Below are 18,580 nucleotides of genomic sequence, written 5' to 3' on the forward strand. Positions count from 1 at the left end.
TTCACTACCCTTAGAAGAAATTTCTTCTCATGTTTAATTGAACTGAGGTTATTTTCTTTGATCACAGACACTCCCAGACAATAACATTTCTGCATCTACCTTGCCAAGTTTCCTAAGATTTTTGTATGTTTAAATAAGGTTGTCTCACATTCTCCTTAAACACAAGTACAAGGTCATAGGTTTGGAACATAAGGTGGTTTGCATGTGTCAAGTATTTTGAGTGTTGCGGCAATTGAATTTAAGTAATCAAGTGAACAGTGCTCCAGCAAACTCTGCAGAAGTGCTATGCAAATCATTGAGAAGTTATGGAGAGTTGGAGGCAAGTTACAGGCCACAAAATTCTCAGCTGCCGACCTGTTTCTCAAAGCCACATTATGCATTGGGTCAGCCAAGTCAAGTTGATGAACTAACCCCCTCAAACAGATCAACTCATTTGTGAACCCTCTTTAAAATTGTACCATTTAGTATAGATTCCCTCTCCTACTGATCACTTGTATCGCTTCAGCATTTAGTGATCCAGTTTGGAGTTTATAAAGACAAATCATATTTTAATGAATTGTGAAACACTGGTGAATGACAATTGGTTAACCACATATACAAATCAGTAAAAACTAATTAACAGGCCAAAAAAGCAAGCAAATATTTATTAAACTGTTTAAGGGCAGTTATATAAAGCCTCAGTGACATCCTATTTAGAATATTTTATGGACCAAATGGTCTGATTCTGGGCTGTATGAGTCTATGAAGGTTTGGAACCTCACCTGAAAATATATAACATTTGTTGAGGAGATACATGTACAGATTTGTACAAAGGTTTAAAGAGTTAAGTTACAAGAAAGACTGCATAAATTTGAATTATGCACCTTTCAGTTTGGAAGACTGACCACTTAACTGTTTGAAATATTAAAATGGCTCAATGGAGTAGAAAGACTGAAGCTATCACGTATATAAATTTCCTTGGACATGGTACACTCCTATTTGGGCAATATTATTGTGTCATACTCAGATCAGATATTAAAATCTTCACCTATCAAGACAATAGACGGCATTACATATGACTGTCAGAGTGTACCCAGAAGACAATTAAGTTACCTAGTCATTTCCTGAAAAAGTGTCAATAGCCTTGAATACTTAGGCGTCTAGAGATGGATTCAAGCCCTGTGATAGAGGAAGTGCAACTAAAATGTCATGATCCAATCCTTGAATTAGCAAATGACAGTTGCAACCTGCAAGTAATAAAACAGCTGAAGTGAATAAAAGTCAACAACTAAGCAGTCACATTTAGTCCAAACAAAATACCACCACGAAAAGGGGAAGACAACTGATCAATTAGGATGATAACAATTTTAAAAATTAGATGGCCTCTTAATATATTCTCTATTATTATGCCCTCCATCACTCAAGCTCTTCTACTGGTCAACAAGATCTCAAATTCCAAAAGCTCCAAATTCCCAATAAAAACCCATAGAATCACTTGAACTTAAAAGTTCATTTAATTCTGATTTTCTATAGGTGATGCCATGGGTGATCCTCTTGTAATCTAAGGAGGTGGAATTCAATTGAAAAATCAAAGAACATTTTTATTTGCTCTGCAAACAACTGCTCTCCAAAAATCTAAAGTTAAACATGCCATTTTTCCATATCAAATCTACAAGTGTGTATATTTTGAATGATGGGAAGGGAAGAATTTAGATGAATTTGCAAGCTACAATACATGACTTTCTAGCCTAGGACGTAGAGGTCATATATAATCTTAATTGATGAACTCCTTAAGCAGCTGTACAAATCCCATGCAAAACTGCATTTGGGACAAAACAATACAGTTGCCAATGCATTTGGCATGCAGCATAAAACTGCTCCCAATTCAGCACAAATATCAATTTCACTCAAAAGCCAAGAGATCTGCTGAAAAATAAAGCAGAAACATGTTTGCCCTTGAATTAGAAAGAATCAAATTGTTTGGTCAGAATACAGAGAATACCAATTTGCCTTGAACCGTGGCAACCTGACCCAGACTGCTTGTTGCGAAAAAAGTAGACAAAATGGAATGTTTCATTCACCACCGCAGCATTGTTTCCTTTACTAAGCACAAAATTCATCCCAAAAGAGTTAAGTTCAGATAATCAGTTAGTAAAGAGTTCAATAAGTCTTGTATCATACAGCATACATCAGGGTTCTCCAAGTTCCCATCTTTCTCAACCAAACCAAGTGAATACTGTTTTTACGCTTCTTTAATTCACACCATCGATTGCTTCCAGGGACCTCTCTTGTCCTCACTGCCTGGATTCTGCAAACGGCAACAGATAAACTGCAACTAGAGAACCCGGTGCTCCACTCATCTCCATGATAACATAGCCTGCACAATGAACTTTACCATGACATTTAAGGCTTACTGAATGCTTTCGAGTTAATTTAGCTTCAAATCCCTCTGCAGTGCCACCATCACAAGCTGACCACAACAAGCTTTGCAGACACTGTTTCCAGCCAACCAAACAAGCATTAAAAAAAACTCCTCTGCAAATTCTGAGTCCATAATTCTTCAAACAAAGTTAAAAATCACACGACAGCAGGTTATAATCCAACAGGTTTATTTGGAGGCATGAGGTTTCGGAGCACTGCTCCTTCATCAGGTGCTCCACAATCACCTGGTGAAGGAGCAGTGCTCCAAAACCTAGTGCTTCCAAATAAACCTGTTGGATTATAACCTGGTGTCCTGTATTTTTTAACTTGGTACACCCCAGTCTATCATCGGCACCTCTAAATCATTCTTCAAACAAAGATGCAGAAAATTAGGATTTGCCATATAGCAGAAAGCAAAGCAATTCATACTGATTCTCAATTAATTGCACTCAGTAATTAATATACACCTAAAAATTAAGGATGTCTATCAAGGTCACACCTAATGCAGAATCTGCTTTATTTAATATTACATAAACCTCAATTGAGGTACAGCTGCAAAGAAACTCTGTAAAAGGAACAAAAATTCCAAGTGTTCAAAGACATTTACACTTTTTCAACCCATGAGAAAGAAAGCTGTCTAAACTTATGAAAAAGGTTTCTATACTGCTTTCTGCAAAATCACACATATGCAAACATTGTTACAACAATTCAATACTTAGAAGTCCAGAAATATCCAAAATGCCATACAATTATAATTAAAGCATAATATAACTATTTATATTTTCCAGTTGTTTCTAAACTTTCTGAACAGGAGGTGTACATAGATTTAGAATCTTGATTAACTAGATATTTAAAATTGAAAAGTCTAACACCCTGTTCCAAGTTTTAGTACAATACAGTGCATTGTTTCTCAATAACAATGCATAACCAATCTCAAACTGAACAATGATGTTCATTTAAATATTGCTTAAAATTCTCAACTTCACAACTGTCCAGCAAAGTTAATATCAAAAGCTATTTTATTTTGCGCCAAAATAGAAATAACTGGCTTGTAGAAAGAAGCCATGACAAAAAGCAAATAGAAAAGAGATTATCTTTGCCTTCTGAAAATGTGACAGCTCATGAAATCTGACTGCATATACAATGAGTCCAGGTTACCTACTCTCTGGGGGAAGTATATGAGAAAGCAGTGCACTGACAGAAACAGAAAGGAAAGCGACACAGGAAGATGAGAAATTCCTGATGAAGGGCTTTTGCCCGAAACGTCAATTTTACTGCTCCTCGGATGCTGCCTGAACTGCTGTGCTCTTCCAGCATCACTAATCCAAGTTATGTGGGGCCTGGTGAATTGGAGGGGCCAGGAAGATGGAGTTGCTTGGGGGATGGTGAGAGTGACAGAAGAGGGGAGACTGGGGAATGCAGAGTTTTGAGTGGAAATGAAACAGGGATGGACAGAAGGGGGGGGATGGAGAAGCAAGATGCAGATGTGGAGAGTTTGAGAGACACAGGGGACCTGGCAGGTGGAAAGCCCAAGAGAGAGAGCAATGTGACGAGGGGGCGGGGAGGCAAAAGACATGTGGTGTGCAGGGTTAAAGGGGCAACAGATATGTGGTGCAATGGGGGGATGGCAGGGAGAGAGGGAAAGTGGCATCAGTGTGGGGGGGAATGGTTGCAAGGGGAACACAGCGCCAGGGGGTGCAAGGGGTCACACGCCAGGGAGTTGCAAGGGGTCACACGCCAGGTATAAGGGTGGCACAAGGGGCACACGGCACCAGGATGAGGGAGGGGGAAGCGCAAGGGGGACACAGCGCCAAGGTGGGGTGGGGAGCAGCACAAGGAGGCCCTAGCACCAAGGTGGGGTGGGGAGCAATGCAAGGGGCTCAGTGCCAGGGTGGTAGGGGGCACAAGGGGGAGACGGCGCCAGGGCAGAGGGGGCGCAATGGGGTCACGGCGTCGGGGTGTCAAGGGAAAGGTGCGTGGATCAGAGATGAGGCGCGTGTATTGTGGGGTGGGGGGGCAGGAGATGAGTGAATGTGAGAAACTAACTTTACTTTTTTGTTGGCGGGGTGGGGGTGTGGGTTATTATTTATTGGGATTCGCACCGACCGTCACGTTTATTGAGCCCCCATGGATTTCCTGCCGACACAACCTCGACGGCGCCTGCGCGCTTCCCGCTCGATTGGACCAGTTGTAGAGATGCCCTTCACTGGCGGAGGCGCGAGGTGAGCTGAGGCGGAGCGGAGCGGTGAGGAGAGGCTGACCACACGGCCCATTCCTCACTCTCCCCCTCACACCCCCAGCCAAGTTGTGTCGGCGCACGTTCCCATCCCCTTCCCGCGTTTGCCCGCCTGGTCACCAACCTAGCAGAGTCCTCAGGTGCTTGAGGCGGGTCAGCACATCCTTCTTTGGGTCCAGAACTTTCTGTGTAGATTTCTTGACGTCTCCATGAGCTTTTCTGGAAAACATTCCGTTCCGCGAGCGGCCCGAAACCTCCGTCTTGTTCGCACTCCAACCGCGCTCTCCCCTTTTTCAACAGCCGGCCTCAAGCTCCCCGATGCATCTCCGCCGGTCTTTCAGATCCTTCTATTATTTTTGTTGCCCTTTCCTTCCTCCGGCTTGCTCGCCTCACTAACACGGCGTTCGGCTCACCTCCCGTCCTTCTGGTGTAAACACGGAACTCGCCGCCATACGCGCAACGGTCATTGGGTCCGCCTCGCGCGCCACCCACCCCCCCGCGTGAGGAACGCCTCCTCTGACGTCTCACGCACTGCGTGGAGGCGGGGCTTCGTGAAGTTGCCTGGCTCCGCCCACATCGAAGTCCTTCACAGCGCTCTGCTTGGAGGTAGGGCTTCAAGGCATCCTCATCCACGGTTAAAAATTACACACCAGGTTTATTTAGAAGCACAAGTTTTCGAAGCGCTGCTTCTTCATCATGTGGCTGTGGAGCAGGACCATAATTTTTGCAAACATTTACAGTATTATCTGGCTGAAATATATTAAGTAAACTTAGATTAGGTCTTTCATGTTTTAGATTGGCTTTGTTAGTTTTGGTTTATTGATATATATGTAAAACCCAGAACTCCTTTTAAGTTACAGTCTCAAGATGACTATGTTTTCTAAAGAAATGTGTCATTTCAGCTCAGACAATGCATTAAAGGTGTGAGGTTAAAGTCTGTCTGTGTCCTAATCTTGAGTCAGACTGGTTCTATTTCTGAAATGTGATTTACAGAATCTTACATGGATTGACTGTAGGTTATGTGTTTTTTGAGTAAACTAAAATATAATTCTGCAAATACAGATTAGCCCATAAATGTGTATGTGTATGCATGCAGGAGAGACAGAGTGAGTGTGGGATGTTACTGCGTGTGAGTGCACGTGAGAATGTGTGTGTGTGTGTGTGTGAGGGAGTGTATAGTGTAGTGGGGTCACATGTAGTGTGACATGAACCCAAGGTGCCGGTTGAGGCCTCAGCTCGTTGGGTTCATGTCACACTGCAGGTGACCCCACGGCACTATATACTCCCACATACACACTAACACAGACCCTCTCTCACAGGCACAGACATACACCCCCCCCATGCAGGCATCCTCTCCCAGGCTTATACCCCATCACATTCACACACATACTTGACCTAGTGTATACACACTCTCACATGCACTCACACACACTCACTCTGTCTCTCCACACACATACATATTATTTTATGGGGTGAATATGTACTTGCAGAATTACATTTTATTTTGCTCAAAAAATGCATAACCTACAGTCAATCCATGTAAGATTCTGTAAATCCCACATTAGAAATAGAATCAGTCTGACTCCAGATTGGGATACAGACAGATCTTAACCTCACACCTTGAATGCCTTGTTTGAGCTGAAATGACACATTTTGTAAGAAGAACTGAAGTTACCTTGAAAATGTAACTTAAAAGGAACTCTGGAATTTACATATTAACAAACAGAAGCTAGCAAAACCATTCTAATAGATGAAAGACATAATCTAAGTGTGTTTAATATATTTCACCTATATGACACTGTAACATTTGTTATAAATTCTGTGTTTTATGCTCCTGCTCTACAACCACCTGATGAAGAAGCAGTGCTTTGAAAGCTGGTGCTTCCAAATAAAAATGTTGGACTATAACCAGGTGTTGTGTGATTTTAACTTTGTCCACCCCAATCTAACTCCAGCTCCTCTAAATCACTCATCCAGGGTGTCCTCCTCAGGATTGTGCCTGTGCAGAGGTGAACCAAGACAGCATGGAGGCCGAGCTTTGCATTCCCACACCCCCCTGACCCCACCCACTATCCAGCACATGGTGAGTATTTTGCAACATCTCCATACCCAACAATAATGAATGGTATTTGGCTGGAAACATTTTTCGTCCAATTACTCACACATGTGGTGATACACATCCGGGTGGAAAACTTGAACTGAGCCCTACCACTGCAACACAAGAGCCCTAATTAACCTGTTAGCCTGTGGAATTCTCTTCCACAGAAAGCAGTTGAGACCAAAATATTGGATGTTTTCAAGGAATTGATTATAATTCTTAGGGCTAAAGGGATCAAATGGTATGGGGAGAAAACAGGAACTCAGGTGGATGATCAGTCATGAACATATTGGATGGTGAACAGGCTGGAAGGGCTGAGTGACTTACACCTGCTATTATTTTCTGTGTTTCTGCTACCTATGTAATCTATTTTTCTGATGAGTGAATTTCCTGTTTCAACCCACCCACTGTTTGCAAATGTCTTGGTTCCACCCATCACCCACATATTGCAACAGTCCATCTGTGGTTCTCCTTATCCTACTTCATTGTCTTTTTCAAGAGCCAACCTGACTATAATTCCGACCAAATTCCGATTTCTCCTTCCGAAGACTGATTCAACAATGCCTCAAGCCTTTTGTGTCTGCTGTTCTGCCTTGCAGCTCCTCAGTACTCCTCCCCCCACCTTCCTATTCACTCTCTGTCTTCTCCTTTTCTCCTCTACTTGTCCCATCATCTTCTCTTGACTTTCTTTGTCCTTCCCATTTCCCTGGGCCCTTATGTTTGTTCAGTTATTCTCCGCCCTTTGATGTGGTTTGACTGGAAAAATGTAACCTTGTCGTGACTATCCAGGTGCAATGCCGTATTTATCAGAGTGTTGACACATCAGTGCATGCATGATTAGAGTCATAGAGATGTACAACATGGAAACAGACCCTTCAGCCCAACTCATCCATGCCGACCTGATATCCCAACCCAATCTAGTCCCACCTGCCAGCACCTGTCCCATATCCCTCCAAACCCTTCCTATTCATATACCTATCCAAATGCCTCTTAATGTTGCAATTGTACCAGCCTCCACTACTTCCTCTGGCAGCTCATTCCATACGCGTACCACCCTCTGTGTGAAAATGTTGCCCCTTAGGTCTCTTTTATATCTTTCCCCTCTCACCCTAAACCTATGCCCTCTAGTTCTGGACTCCCCGACCCCAGGGAAAATTTGTCTATTTATCCTATCCATGCCTCTCATAATTTTGTAAACCTCTATAAGGTCACCCCTCAGCCTCCGCGCTCCAGGGAAAACAGCCCCAACCTGTTCAGCCTTTCCCTGTAGCTCAAATCCTCCAACCCTGGCAACATCCTTGTAAATCTTTTCTAAACCCTTTCAAGTTTCACAATATCTTTCTGATAGGAAGGACACCAGAATTGCACGCAATATTCCAACAGTGGTCTAACCAATGTCCTGTACAGCCTCAACATGACCTCCTAACACCTGTACTCAATATTCTGACCAATAACGGAAAGCATACCAAACGCCTTCTACACTATCCTATCTACCTGTGACTCCACTTTCAAGCAGCTATGAACCTGCACTCCAAGGTCTCTCTGTCAGCAACACTCCCTAGGACTTTACCATTTAGTGTATAAGTCCTGAAAAGATTTGCTTTACCAAAATGCAGCACCTCACATTTATCTGAATTAAACTCCATCTGCCACTTCTCAGTCCATTGGCCCATCTGATCCAGATCCTGTTGTAATCTGAGGTAACCCTCTTCGCTGTCCACTACACCTCCAATTTTGGTGTCATCTACAAACTTACTAACTATACCTCTTATGCTGGCATCCAAATCGTTTATGTAAATGACAAAAAGTAGTGGACCCAGCACTGCTCCTTGTGGCACTCCACTGGTCACAGGTCTCCCATCTGAAAAACAACCCTCCACCACCACCCTCTGTCTTCTATCTTTGACCCAGTTCTGTATCCAAATGACTAGTTCTCCCTGTATTCCATGAGATCTAACCTTGCTAATCAGTCTCCCATGTTTATAAATGATTAATATTGTACCTTAAAGGCTTCATTCTGCTTATGTTGCCTCTGCAACCGCTGGGGTGCACTCACAGCCTATACAGTCACGGTAGCTATGACGTCACTGCCAGCAATCCTGCAACAATGTGCTTGCACAGCAGAATACAAGCAATAAAATTAGTGTTTTCAAATATTTTAAGATAAATCAAACCTGAGGTTGTGATTTGCACACTGCCTGACTCCCGAAATTTGACTGCCCAAGTCCTGACCCCTCACTGACATCATCAATGTGCACCTGGAATCTGGAACTGACTGATCCCTCACTTCTTTGCTTTCACTGCTACTCTATTTAATGTCCTAGGAGTGATGGAGCAAAGCGGTGACATTTGATTGCCCAGGTCCTGACCCCTCACTGACACCATCAATGTGCACCTCGAATCTGCAACTGACAGACCCCTCATTTCTTTGCTCTCACTGCCTTTCTATTCATTGTCCTAGGAGTGATGAAACAAGACGGTGAGTGAGGCATCAGTGTCTCAGAATAATCAGGTGTGCATGCAGCCAGGTAGGTACCAAATGGGACTGGGTACCAAGTGAGTTTGGTGAGGGTTTCTTGGGCTCAGTGGCACAGTGCTTGTGCATATGGGGGTCAGTCATTGACAACTTCTGGTTCCAGGTGCACACTGATGATGTCAGTGTCATGGAACATCCGGTTTCAGTGTGGTACAAGATAATGTATTTTTAAAAACTGACAAGAAAAAATAGTTCCAGATTCACAAGATAGGATTGTCAGATGAAATTGTGGATTGAATTCTCTTGTCAGTTGACAGTGCAAAGTTGATTTTTGATTTGATTGTGCCACACTGTGGTTTCACACAGGGGATAATCACAATTCCTCAGCACCATCATCATAAAACTTGCAATTTTTTTGTCAAAAACAAAAGTAGGCTGCCACTTAAAATCACAGGGTTGGAGAAGATGTGGACAGCTGATTATGTTATCACAATTCTTTATTTGGACTATGACTCAACATTTGCCACAAGGGTATGTGGGTAAGGTTTTTTTTTCCCCAAACTAAAATTTGTAGCAGAAATTCAGACTGCTTTTGAGCAGAGCAGGGAGAATTCCATTAGATCAAGAGGAGTCTAGCACACAAGACAGCAATCAACTCTTCAGCCAGTACATTGAAAGAGAATGAAAGACATGCTTTTTTACAATCTTGTGATGAAAACTATGTACATGTTAATATGATTTTTTAATTGATTTTAAAATAGTGGCATATGGATTTTAATTACTGATCTGAAAGATTTGTTTTTTGTAAGCCACCAAATCCAGTATGTGTCAGAGAGCTGAGAACCTCCTGGAGTGTTAATGGAAAGTTGTATTACTGTAGGAGTTTGAGAAGTAGGGCAATCTTTGAAGGCTCATTTTTGGTTCAGGGATTAATTTTTAGATTAGAAAAACAACAGTGATTGAAAGTTTTTTGGGCATTTTGAAGGAGACTTTGATCTGAAGCAAGTTTAGTCTCCTAGAAAGCAGCTTTCTTAGAGCAATTAAGAGAATAACAACTCAGCAGAAACATTATAGTTATGCCATATCCAGACCAGGAGTATGTGGTTAGAAATCCACAGGCTGTTCAAAACTAGAAAATCTAGGTTGTCAGTTTTAAGTATCCGTGTGAGAAGAGTCCACAGGACAAACTGGAGAAAATTGATTAAAACAAATTTTTAAATTATTGTAGTGTAATTTCTCTGAATTTGAATTGCTGCAAATTGATGGTGATGGGAAAAGGGTGAAACTTTGGATATTTTACGACTTTTCAAAACAGTGTTATACATCTAAATAGCTTGATCGTCTTTGATTTAATCCAGCATGGAAACAGACCCTTCAATTCAACTTGGCCTTGCCAACCAGATATCCTAAATAAATCTAGTCCCATTTGCCAGCATTTTGCTCATTTCCCTCTAAATCCTTCCTATTCCTATACCCATCCAGATGTCTTTTAAATGGTGTAATTGTACCAGCCTCCACCACTCCCTCTGACAACTCATACGTGCACCACCCTTTGCGTGAAAAAGTTGCCCCTTAGGTCCCTTTTAAATCTTTCCCCTCTCACCTTAAACCTATGCCCTTTAGTTTTGGCCTCCCCTATCCAGGGAAAAGACCTGAACTATTCACCCTATCTATGCCCCTCCATGATTTTATAAACTTCCATAAGGTTACCCCTCAGCTTCCAACACTCCAGGGAAAATAGCCCCAGCCTATTCAGCCTCTCCCTCTTGCTGAAACCCTCCAACCCTGGCAACATCCCTCACCAATAAAGGCAAGTGTACCAAACACCTTCTTCACTATCCTGTCTACCTGCGGCTCCACTTTCAAGGAACAATGAACCTGTTCTCTAAGGTCTCTTTGTTCAACAACACTCTGTGAAACCTTATCATTAAATGTATAAGTTCTACTCTGATTTGCCTTTCCAAAATGCAGCACCTCATATTTATCTAAATTAAATTCCATTTGCCATTCCTCGGCCCATCTGGTCAAGGTTCTGTTGTATTCTGAGGTAACGTACTTCATTGTCCACTTCGCAACCAATTTTGGTGTCACCGCAAATTTACTAACCATACCTCTTATGTTCACATCCAAATCATTTATATAAATGACAAAAAGCAGTTTACCCAGCACTGATCCTTGTGGCACACCGCTGGTCACAGGCCTCCAGTCTGAAAAGCAACCCTCCAACGCCATGCGCTGTCTTTTGTTGGCAAAAAACTCAAAATCCTCATGACCTTGTTTCAGTTAACTAGATTTTTTAAAAATGACCTATCCTGCCAGATTTCATGCTGGAATCTAACTCATTCATAAGTAACAGCTGGGACCATAATAATCTTCAAGCTAACCTGAAAAATCTACCTATGAGCAGATCAACTACAAGAACTAATGCATCTGCTGGGAAATGTTTACCTAAATTTTTTCCATTTTTTACCAAGATCATCTTTAAACCAAGTAACTACTCAACCAAAGAAATGTCAGGCCTGCATGAAAGTATTGCCTGTGTTATAATTAGTTTTTATAAGTACTGTCTTACATTGATTTGTACCTAAATGTTTGTGTGTATACTATAGGTGAGTTATATCACTGAGACATCACGTTTTTTGTTAACACCTAGGGGAAATATGTGAGAAAAAGTAATCTTCATTTTAAATACACAAAGCTTACTACTGGGTTATTCAAAATTGATGCAATCGCTCCAAGGGTAAGAAAATTCACACATGCCCTAGAAATGCTGGTGCCCAAAAGAGAGTAAACAAAGAACACATGAACATGTCCATGACAGTTACCAATGATCAACATCTATAAGAGTTGGAGTAAACTCTTATGTAATTTTTGTGTTTTATGTAATATGTAAGATTGCAAAGTAAAATAATACAGAGCAACCAAAATAAAAGAAAAAAAGTCTGGAAATGATTTTCTCTCCCCTACTATGGATTAAGCAAGGTTAGGTTAGGGGTAGATGAACTTCCCCTAAAACATGACTTCTAAGCTGTTCCCAGGCCTTTACTCCTTTCAGTCTATAGTACTTCCTAGTACTGCTCATGATTACCCTTTCCATTGGAAACAGCTCAGAGCTATCTTGAGTTCAGGCTTTTTGTTTTAAATATAGCCTTTAAAATATAATTGTTGTTATACAAGACATCAATTAGAATTCAGCTGGGGTATTGTTTTGTTTTGGGCCTGCACTTTAGGAAGGATGTGAACACATGGGATAAAGATTTTTAATTTCATTAGTGAGATGTGGGCATCACTGGCTGGCTATTCCTAGTTACCCTTGAGAATGTGGTAGTGAGCTGCCTTCTTGAACTGCTGCATTCCACCTGCTGTGGGTTGACCCACTAAGCTATTAGGGAGGGAATTCTAGGATTTTGATTCAGTATTAACAACAAAGTGGTGATCTGCTTCTAAATCAGGATGGTAAGCGCAGAAGATGTTTAAGAGATATTAGGTATCACAAATCTCAGTTATGAAGATAAATTGGAGAAGTCAGGGCATTTCTCCTGGGAGTGGAGAAGGTAAAGAGGAGATTTGATATAAGATTTCAAAATCCTTACGCCCAGACAATGTAGACAGAGAGAAACTGTCCCGTCACGTAAAACTGTCAAGAATGAGAGGGCATAGATTTAAAGTGATTTACAAAACAAGTAAATGTAATGTGAGAGAAAACATTTTTGCACAGCGAATGGTTTGAGTTTTAAATGCACTGCCTGGAATAGTGGTGGACAAATTCTAATCAAAGTAATCAGGAGGGCACTAGCTGATCATTTAGCTAGAAATAACCTGCAGAGTTAAGAAGAAATGGTGATGAATGACATTAAGTCATGTAGTTCATTAGAAAGCCCATTCAGGGACAATTTCTGCACCACAGTTCAGTGATTTTATGATCCATTTTTTTTATTCCTGTTTCTAAATATTCTGTTCAGTATAATTCAAAGTCTATCCCTAGTTTCCTTTGAAGGTGATGAGAAGCTGCCTTCTCGAACCACTGTAGCATTTCTGAAAATAAGGGAATGAGTACAGTCAGGTAACTGGAATTAGTTTAAAACAGAGCACCAGCTTCAGGCTCCAAAATTGATTTGACTACAAGCAACGAAAGCAAAATAATATTCCTGTTCCTTCTTTCACCTGGCCTCAACTATTTGGAGTTCACCTAAGATGCAATTAGTAATGACCCAAACTCATTTAAATTTGTAAGTCCATGTTGTTCTCAGAAACCAGACATTCCTGCACACTGGCTCATGCATAGCAGAAGCTTATGCCTCAAAGCAACAGAGGATAATCAGCCTTTGCCACAGCAGTGACAATGACAGCTGGTACTAGGGCCTTCTGGCTGTGTTCCAAAAGTAGCAATCATCTGGCATCAAGTGCTCACTCTGTCCCACGTAAATAGGTTCCCTCCAATTTCATGCACTTTCTTTTTGTTTGTGATGCAAATCCCTGTCATATGCATTCACAAAGTCTATATAAATAACTTTTATTTATTTATTCCCTTAGAAACCAGTTTAAGTACATTTCCAAAAATGTCGACATGTTAATTAACTAGCTCCCGCTATCTCGCGCTCTCATCAGTCCGTATTTAACGAAGTGTTCTTGTTCCATAAAACCATATGATATAGGAGCAGAATTAAGCCATTCAGCCATAGCGTCTGCATCAATCATGCTGATGTAAGACTAGAAGAAATAGGAACAAGATTAGACTGTTAGGCCCCTCAACTCTTCTCTGTCATTCAATAGAATCATGGCTGATCCGATGTTCTCAAATACGCTTTCCTACCCTTTCTCCATAACCATTGATTCCACCATTGAGCAAGAAGATATTTATCTCAGCCTTAATTTACACTGCCCTTAAGGGTCTCTGTGACAAGGAGTTCCAAAGACTCTCAACTTGTGAGAAAAGAAATCTGTCCTCATCTCAGTCTTGAATTGACATCCCTGTATTCTAAAAAAAATGGCCTCTGATTCTAGACTCTCCAATGAAGAGTAGCATCCTCTCAGCATTTACCTTATCAAACCCCTTAAGAATCCTGTATGTTTCAATGAGATCACCTCTCATTCTTCTAAACTCCAGTCAATAGACTTCTAACATGTTTAACGTTTACACATAAGGCAATCCCTTCCTACCAGAGTCATCTCAGTGAACCTTCTCAGAACTGGCTGCAGTGATATGATATCTTTCCTTAAACAAGGGAACCAAAATTGCTCACAGTACTCCAGATATGATCTCACTAGCACCTTGTACAGTTGCAGTAAGACTTCCCTACTTTAATAGTGCAACCCCTTTGAAATAAGGATCAATATTCTATTAGCCTGATTATCTGCTGCACCTGTGTGCTAGCTTTCTGTGTTTCATGCACAAGTCTCCCCCAAGTCCTTTTGTGTTGCAGTTGCTGCAATTTCTCTCCATTTAAATAATATTATGTCTCTTTGTTCGTCTTTCCAAAATGAACAGCTTCGAATTTTCCCACATTGTACACCGTTTGTCAACTTTTTTCCGATTTACTTAACATGTAAATATCTTTCTGTCAACTGACTATATCCCTCTCACAACCTGCCTTTCCACCTCTTTTTAAGACATTTGCAAATTTGACTACAGTACACTCATCTCCTTCCTCCAAGTCATTAATATATATTGTAAACAGTGGCAATCCTGGCTCTGATTCCTATGGAAACCACTGGTCGCAGGTCACCAGTCTGAAAAAGAACATCTTATTCCCACTCGATGTTTCCTGTCCATGAGCCAATTCTCTGTTCATGCTAATATATTATCTCCAAAGTGACATCTTTTTATATTAAACCTTTTGTGAGGTACTTTGTTGAATGCCTTCTGAAAGTCCAAATACAATATATCTACTGGTTCCCCTCTACTTATGCCGATTGAGACTTCCCTGAAAAACGTTAATAAATTAGTCAGACATGATTTCCCATTCAGAAAGCCATGCTGACTCTGCTTGATTAGATTTTGACTTTCCACATGTTCTGTTCTTACTTCCTTAGGAATTGATTTGAATACTTTTCCAACAATAGACATTAGGTTAATTAGCCCATAGTTACCCACTTTTTGCCTCCTTCCCATTTTGAATAGGGATGTCACAGTAACAGTTTTCCAATCCTGTGGTACCTCCCCAGAATCCAATGGTTTTTGGAAAATAATAACTAATTCTTCCATTATCTCTGTAGCTCCCTCTTTTAGGATCCTAGGATGCGAGCCATCAGGGCCAGAGGACTTATCTGCCTTCAGCCCCATTAGTTTGTCTAGAATTACAGATGGTTCTGCTGTAAGGCATGTTTCTTCAATGTGAATTGGTTTTAACACAATTGAAGAATTTATACCTTTATTTGCAGAACACAAACTTTCCTTACCTGTATTGGATATAACACGATTCCAGTTCCATTAGTTTAAATGATGTGTCCATTGTGCAATTTTATTATAATGCAAGATTGCACGAGAACCAAATTATTGCATTATATCAGAACCAATTGTACTTCTTTAGTCATGGTGATGGTATTTGATTCTTTCCCATATTCTTTTGTATTAATGGAATGTTTGAGAATTTTCTACCATAAAGTCTGGTGCAAAATGTCTGCTAACCTCATCTGTTATTTTCATGTTCCCTAAAACAGTTCCACCTCCCCCCACCCAGGTCCATTTTCTAAGGGGCCTGTGTCCAATTTGACTTCTCTCTCTGTGACTGTATATTCTCCACCCTCTGGCTGAAGAAATTCCTCCTCATCTTAGTTCTGAAAAGTTGTCCATTCACTCTGAGGCTGTGCCCCTGGGTCCTAGTCTCTCCTACTAGTGGAAGTGTGTTTTCCAAGTCCACTCTGTCCATGCCAGTCAGTTTTCTGCAAATTTCAATAAGACCCAGCATCTTCAACCCCCCCCCCCGATATGAGAAGCCCTTCATTCCTGAGATAATTCTTTCTCCTAAAGATATTAATTAATTCCCCATAGTAGACAATAAACTAAGAAATCCAAAACTTTCTGGCCTGTCTCTCATGTATTTTTAAAATAATAGTGTGACATTCACAATTCAAGGGATCAATTCCTAAATGAGAAGAGCTCGGGTGAGGTAAGTGGATTTGGGTGGAATGTAAGAGATCCAAGGTCATACCATCTGAAGCTTGTAATTCGTAGCAAGTAGCAGCCTGAGAAGGAAATGAGATTTGAGAAAGTGCATAAGGAAATAACACATAATCAACCCAAATGTTTATAGCAACCCCAGATGCATTAGACTTGGTCACAATTGCCCATTTAATGCAGAACACTGTCTCCCTCAGAAGGGAGGGTGTATGCATGCCCATCATCTCTGGTTTGACTCTGTTTCTCCTGTTGGTGGCCATCTTGGCTTGCAAGAAAGAAGAAAGAGTTTATGCTGCAATATGGTTGGATGATAAGTCTGCTGTGCCTAAATATCTGGAAAAATGTAGAAGCTGCAAAAGTTGAATGTGAAGATGGCAATTGTGTGAGTGAGACGAAGAACTTAATGTTAGGCCAGTCTGATTTCTATCTGGTGAGTAATGAGGTTGTGATGCATTGAGCATAATGAATAAAGATTGTTGGTTTCATGGCTGTGGAGATGTTCTTTGAGGATGCATTCACTGAACTTGTCTGTCATTGTGAGGTCATTAAACTTCTTCTGACACTACTACAATATTATTGAGGCTGGTCTACAGAAATCAATCTTCATGGTCACCTGCTCATTACCTTCTCAGGTTTTGCCTTAAGAACCACCACCCCATCACACACATTGCTTCTCCTCCTGACCATTTTCTGCAACAGTGCCTCCATCCCAATACCAGCTGAAGTTACCAAGAAGGTCTCTCCTTCTCAACATTGTCCATCGCCCAAGATGTGGTGACTCCCAGGTTAAGCCACCACCTGTCATCTCTCACTAATGAGAGAGCAGACCTATGGTTCTCTGAGACTATGATGATTTTGTTTTATAACAATGACTATAGTACTGCATCAGAAAAGGTGGGGGAACCTCTTTGTTTCCTGCTAGTCCATTAGGAGGGCTTCTCCTTGTAGCCAATTCCTTCACAGACAGTCAGGAGAAGCTTCTATTTTGTGATTGTTATTTCAATTTAAGACAGCTTTGCGGACTGGTTGGAACATGTGTGCCATGCACAGTGCCGGGTCTTCTTTTGAGTGTGGACCCACTCAGCAGTGTGCTATGTATCGGAGTGCAATTTGCATCATTGAAATGAGCAGGCAGTGTCAAGTTTCCATGCTTCTTGCTTCACCTGAACTGAGCACACATTGTGAAAACCAGCCAAATCCAGTTTCTCACTCAAACATTTTCAATCTTCTACTCTGTATTATCAAATATATCTCCTATCATCACGATGTTTGATATAGATACTAAAGCTAAAGCACATTTTTATAATGAATTGCCAATATAGTTGAGCTGTTGGCAATGTACTTCTTGCCAATAGGCCAAGATCTGATAACATTATCACAGGTAGAATTTAAAAGAGTTTCTTTCACCAGGTCATAAAACATTTGTTTCCAATGGTCATTTGTTTTCAAAATAATACCTTTGTATTTTTTTCCCTCCTCACAACAGTTCCCTATTATGGAGCACTGAATGACCGCACTATTATTTGAACGTGTTAATATTATAGTGCTGATCCACACAAAATGTTCCTTGTCTCAGCTTCATTAACATGCTTAATAATGACTTCTTTTGTGGCCTGTGAAATATTTCCTTGTTGATATATCACAACTCAACTGGAGTAAGTGTGCTTATAACTATTCCCAACTGTTCATAAGTTGTCACAAACTGTATGCATGTATAAAATTCAAATGAGATCTCCAAAACCTAATTTGCCTAACTATGGAGTCATAGGGATATACAACACAGAAACAGACCCTTCGGGTCCAACTCCTCCATGCCAACCAGATATCCTAAATTAATCTAGTCCCATTTGCCAGTACTTGGCCCATATCCCTCTGAACCCTTCCTATTCATATACTCATCCAGTTGCCTATTAAATGTTATAATTGTACCAGCCTCTACCACTTCCTCTGGTGGCTTATTTCATACACGCATCACCCTTTTGTGAAAAAGTTGCCCCTTAGGTCCCTTTTAAATTTTACCTCTCTCACCCTAAACCTATGCCCTCTAGTTCTGGACTCCCCCACCTCAGTAAAAAAAAACCTTGTCTATTTACCCCATCCATGTCCCTCATCATTTTACAAACCTCCATGAGATCACCCTTCAGCCTCTGATGCTCCAGCGAAAACAATCTCAGCCTATTCAGACTCTCCCTATAGATCAAACTTTCCAATACTGACATCCTTGTAAAGCTTTTCTGAACCCTTTCAACA

The 18,580-nt window shown here is 41.1% G+C and overlaps 1 protein-coding gene and 1 long non-coding RNA gene across 5 annotated transcripts in view; one reads left to right on the forward strand and one right to left on the reverse strand.

Annotated features, from left to right (window-relative positions):
• ralgapa2 (Ral GTPase activating protein catalytic subunit alpha 2) overlaps nt 1-5,079 on the reverse strand; it is a 564,036-nt gene extending 558,957 nt beyond the window's left edge. For all 4 annotated transcript variants that reach the window (XM_060831798.1, XM_060831795.1, XM_060831796.1 and 1 more), the window contains exon 1: nt 4,761-5,079. In XM_060831798.1, the coding sequence (XP_060687781.1) occupies nt 4,761-4,866 (106 nt within the window). In that variant the 5' untranslated portion in view covers nt 4,867-5,079. The remainder of the gene's footprint in view (nt 1-4,760) is intronic.
• A 1,556-nt stretch (nt 5,080-6,635) lies between these two features.
• LOC132819511 (uncharacterized) overlaps nt 6,636-18,580 on the forward strand; it is an 82,858-nt gene continuing 70,913 nt past the window's right edge. The window contains exons 1-2 of the long non-coding RNA XR_009645094.1: nt 6,636-6,719; nt 9,196-9,262. This is a non-coding gene — a long non-coding RNA (uncharacterized LOC132819511). The remainder of the gene's footprint in view (nt 6,720-9,195; nt 9,263-18,580) is intronic.

This window comes from Hemiscyllium ocellatum, chromosome 10 (assembly GCF_020745735.1).
Source record: "Hemiscyllium ocellatum isolate sHemOce1 chromosome 10, sHemOce1.pat.X.cur, whole genome shotgun sequence".
NCBI classification, from domain to species: domain Eukaryota; kingdom Metazoa; phylum Chordata; class Chondrichthyes; order Orectolobiformes; family Hemiscylliidae; genus Hemiscyllium; species Hemiscyllium ocellatum.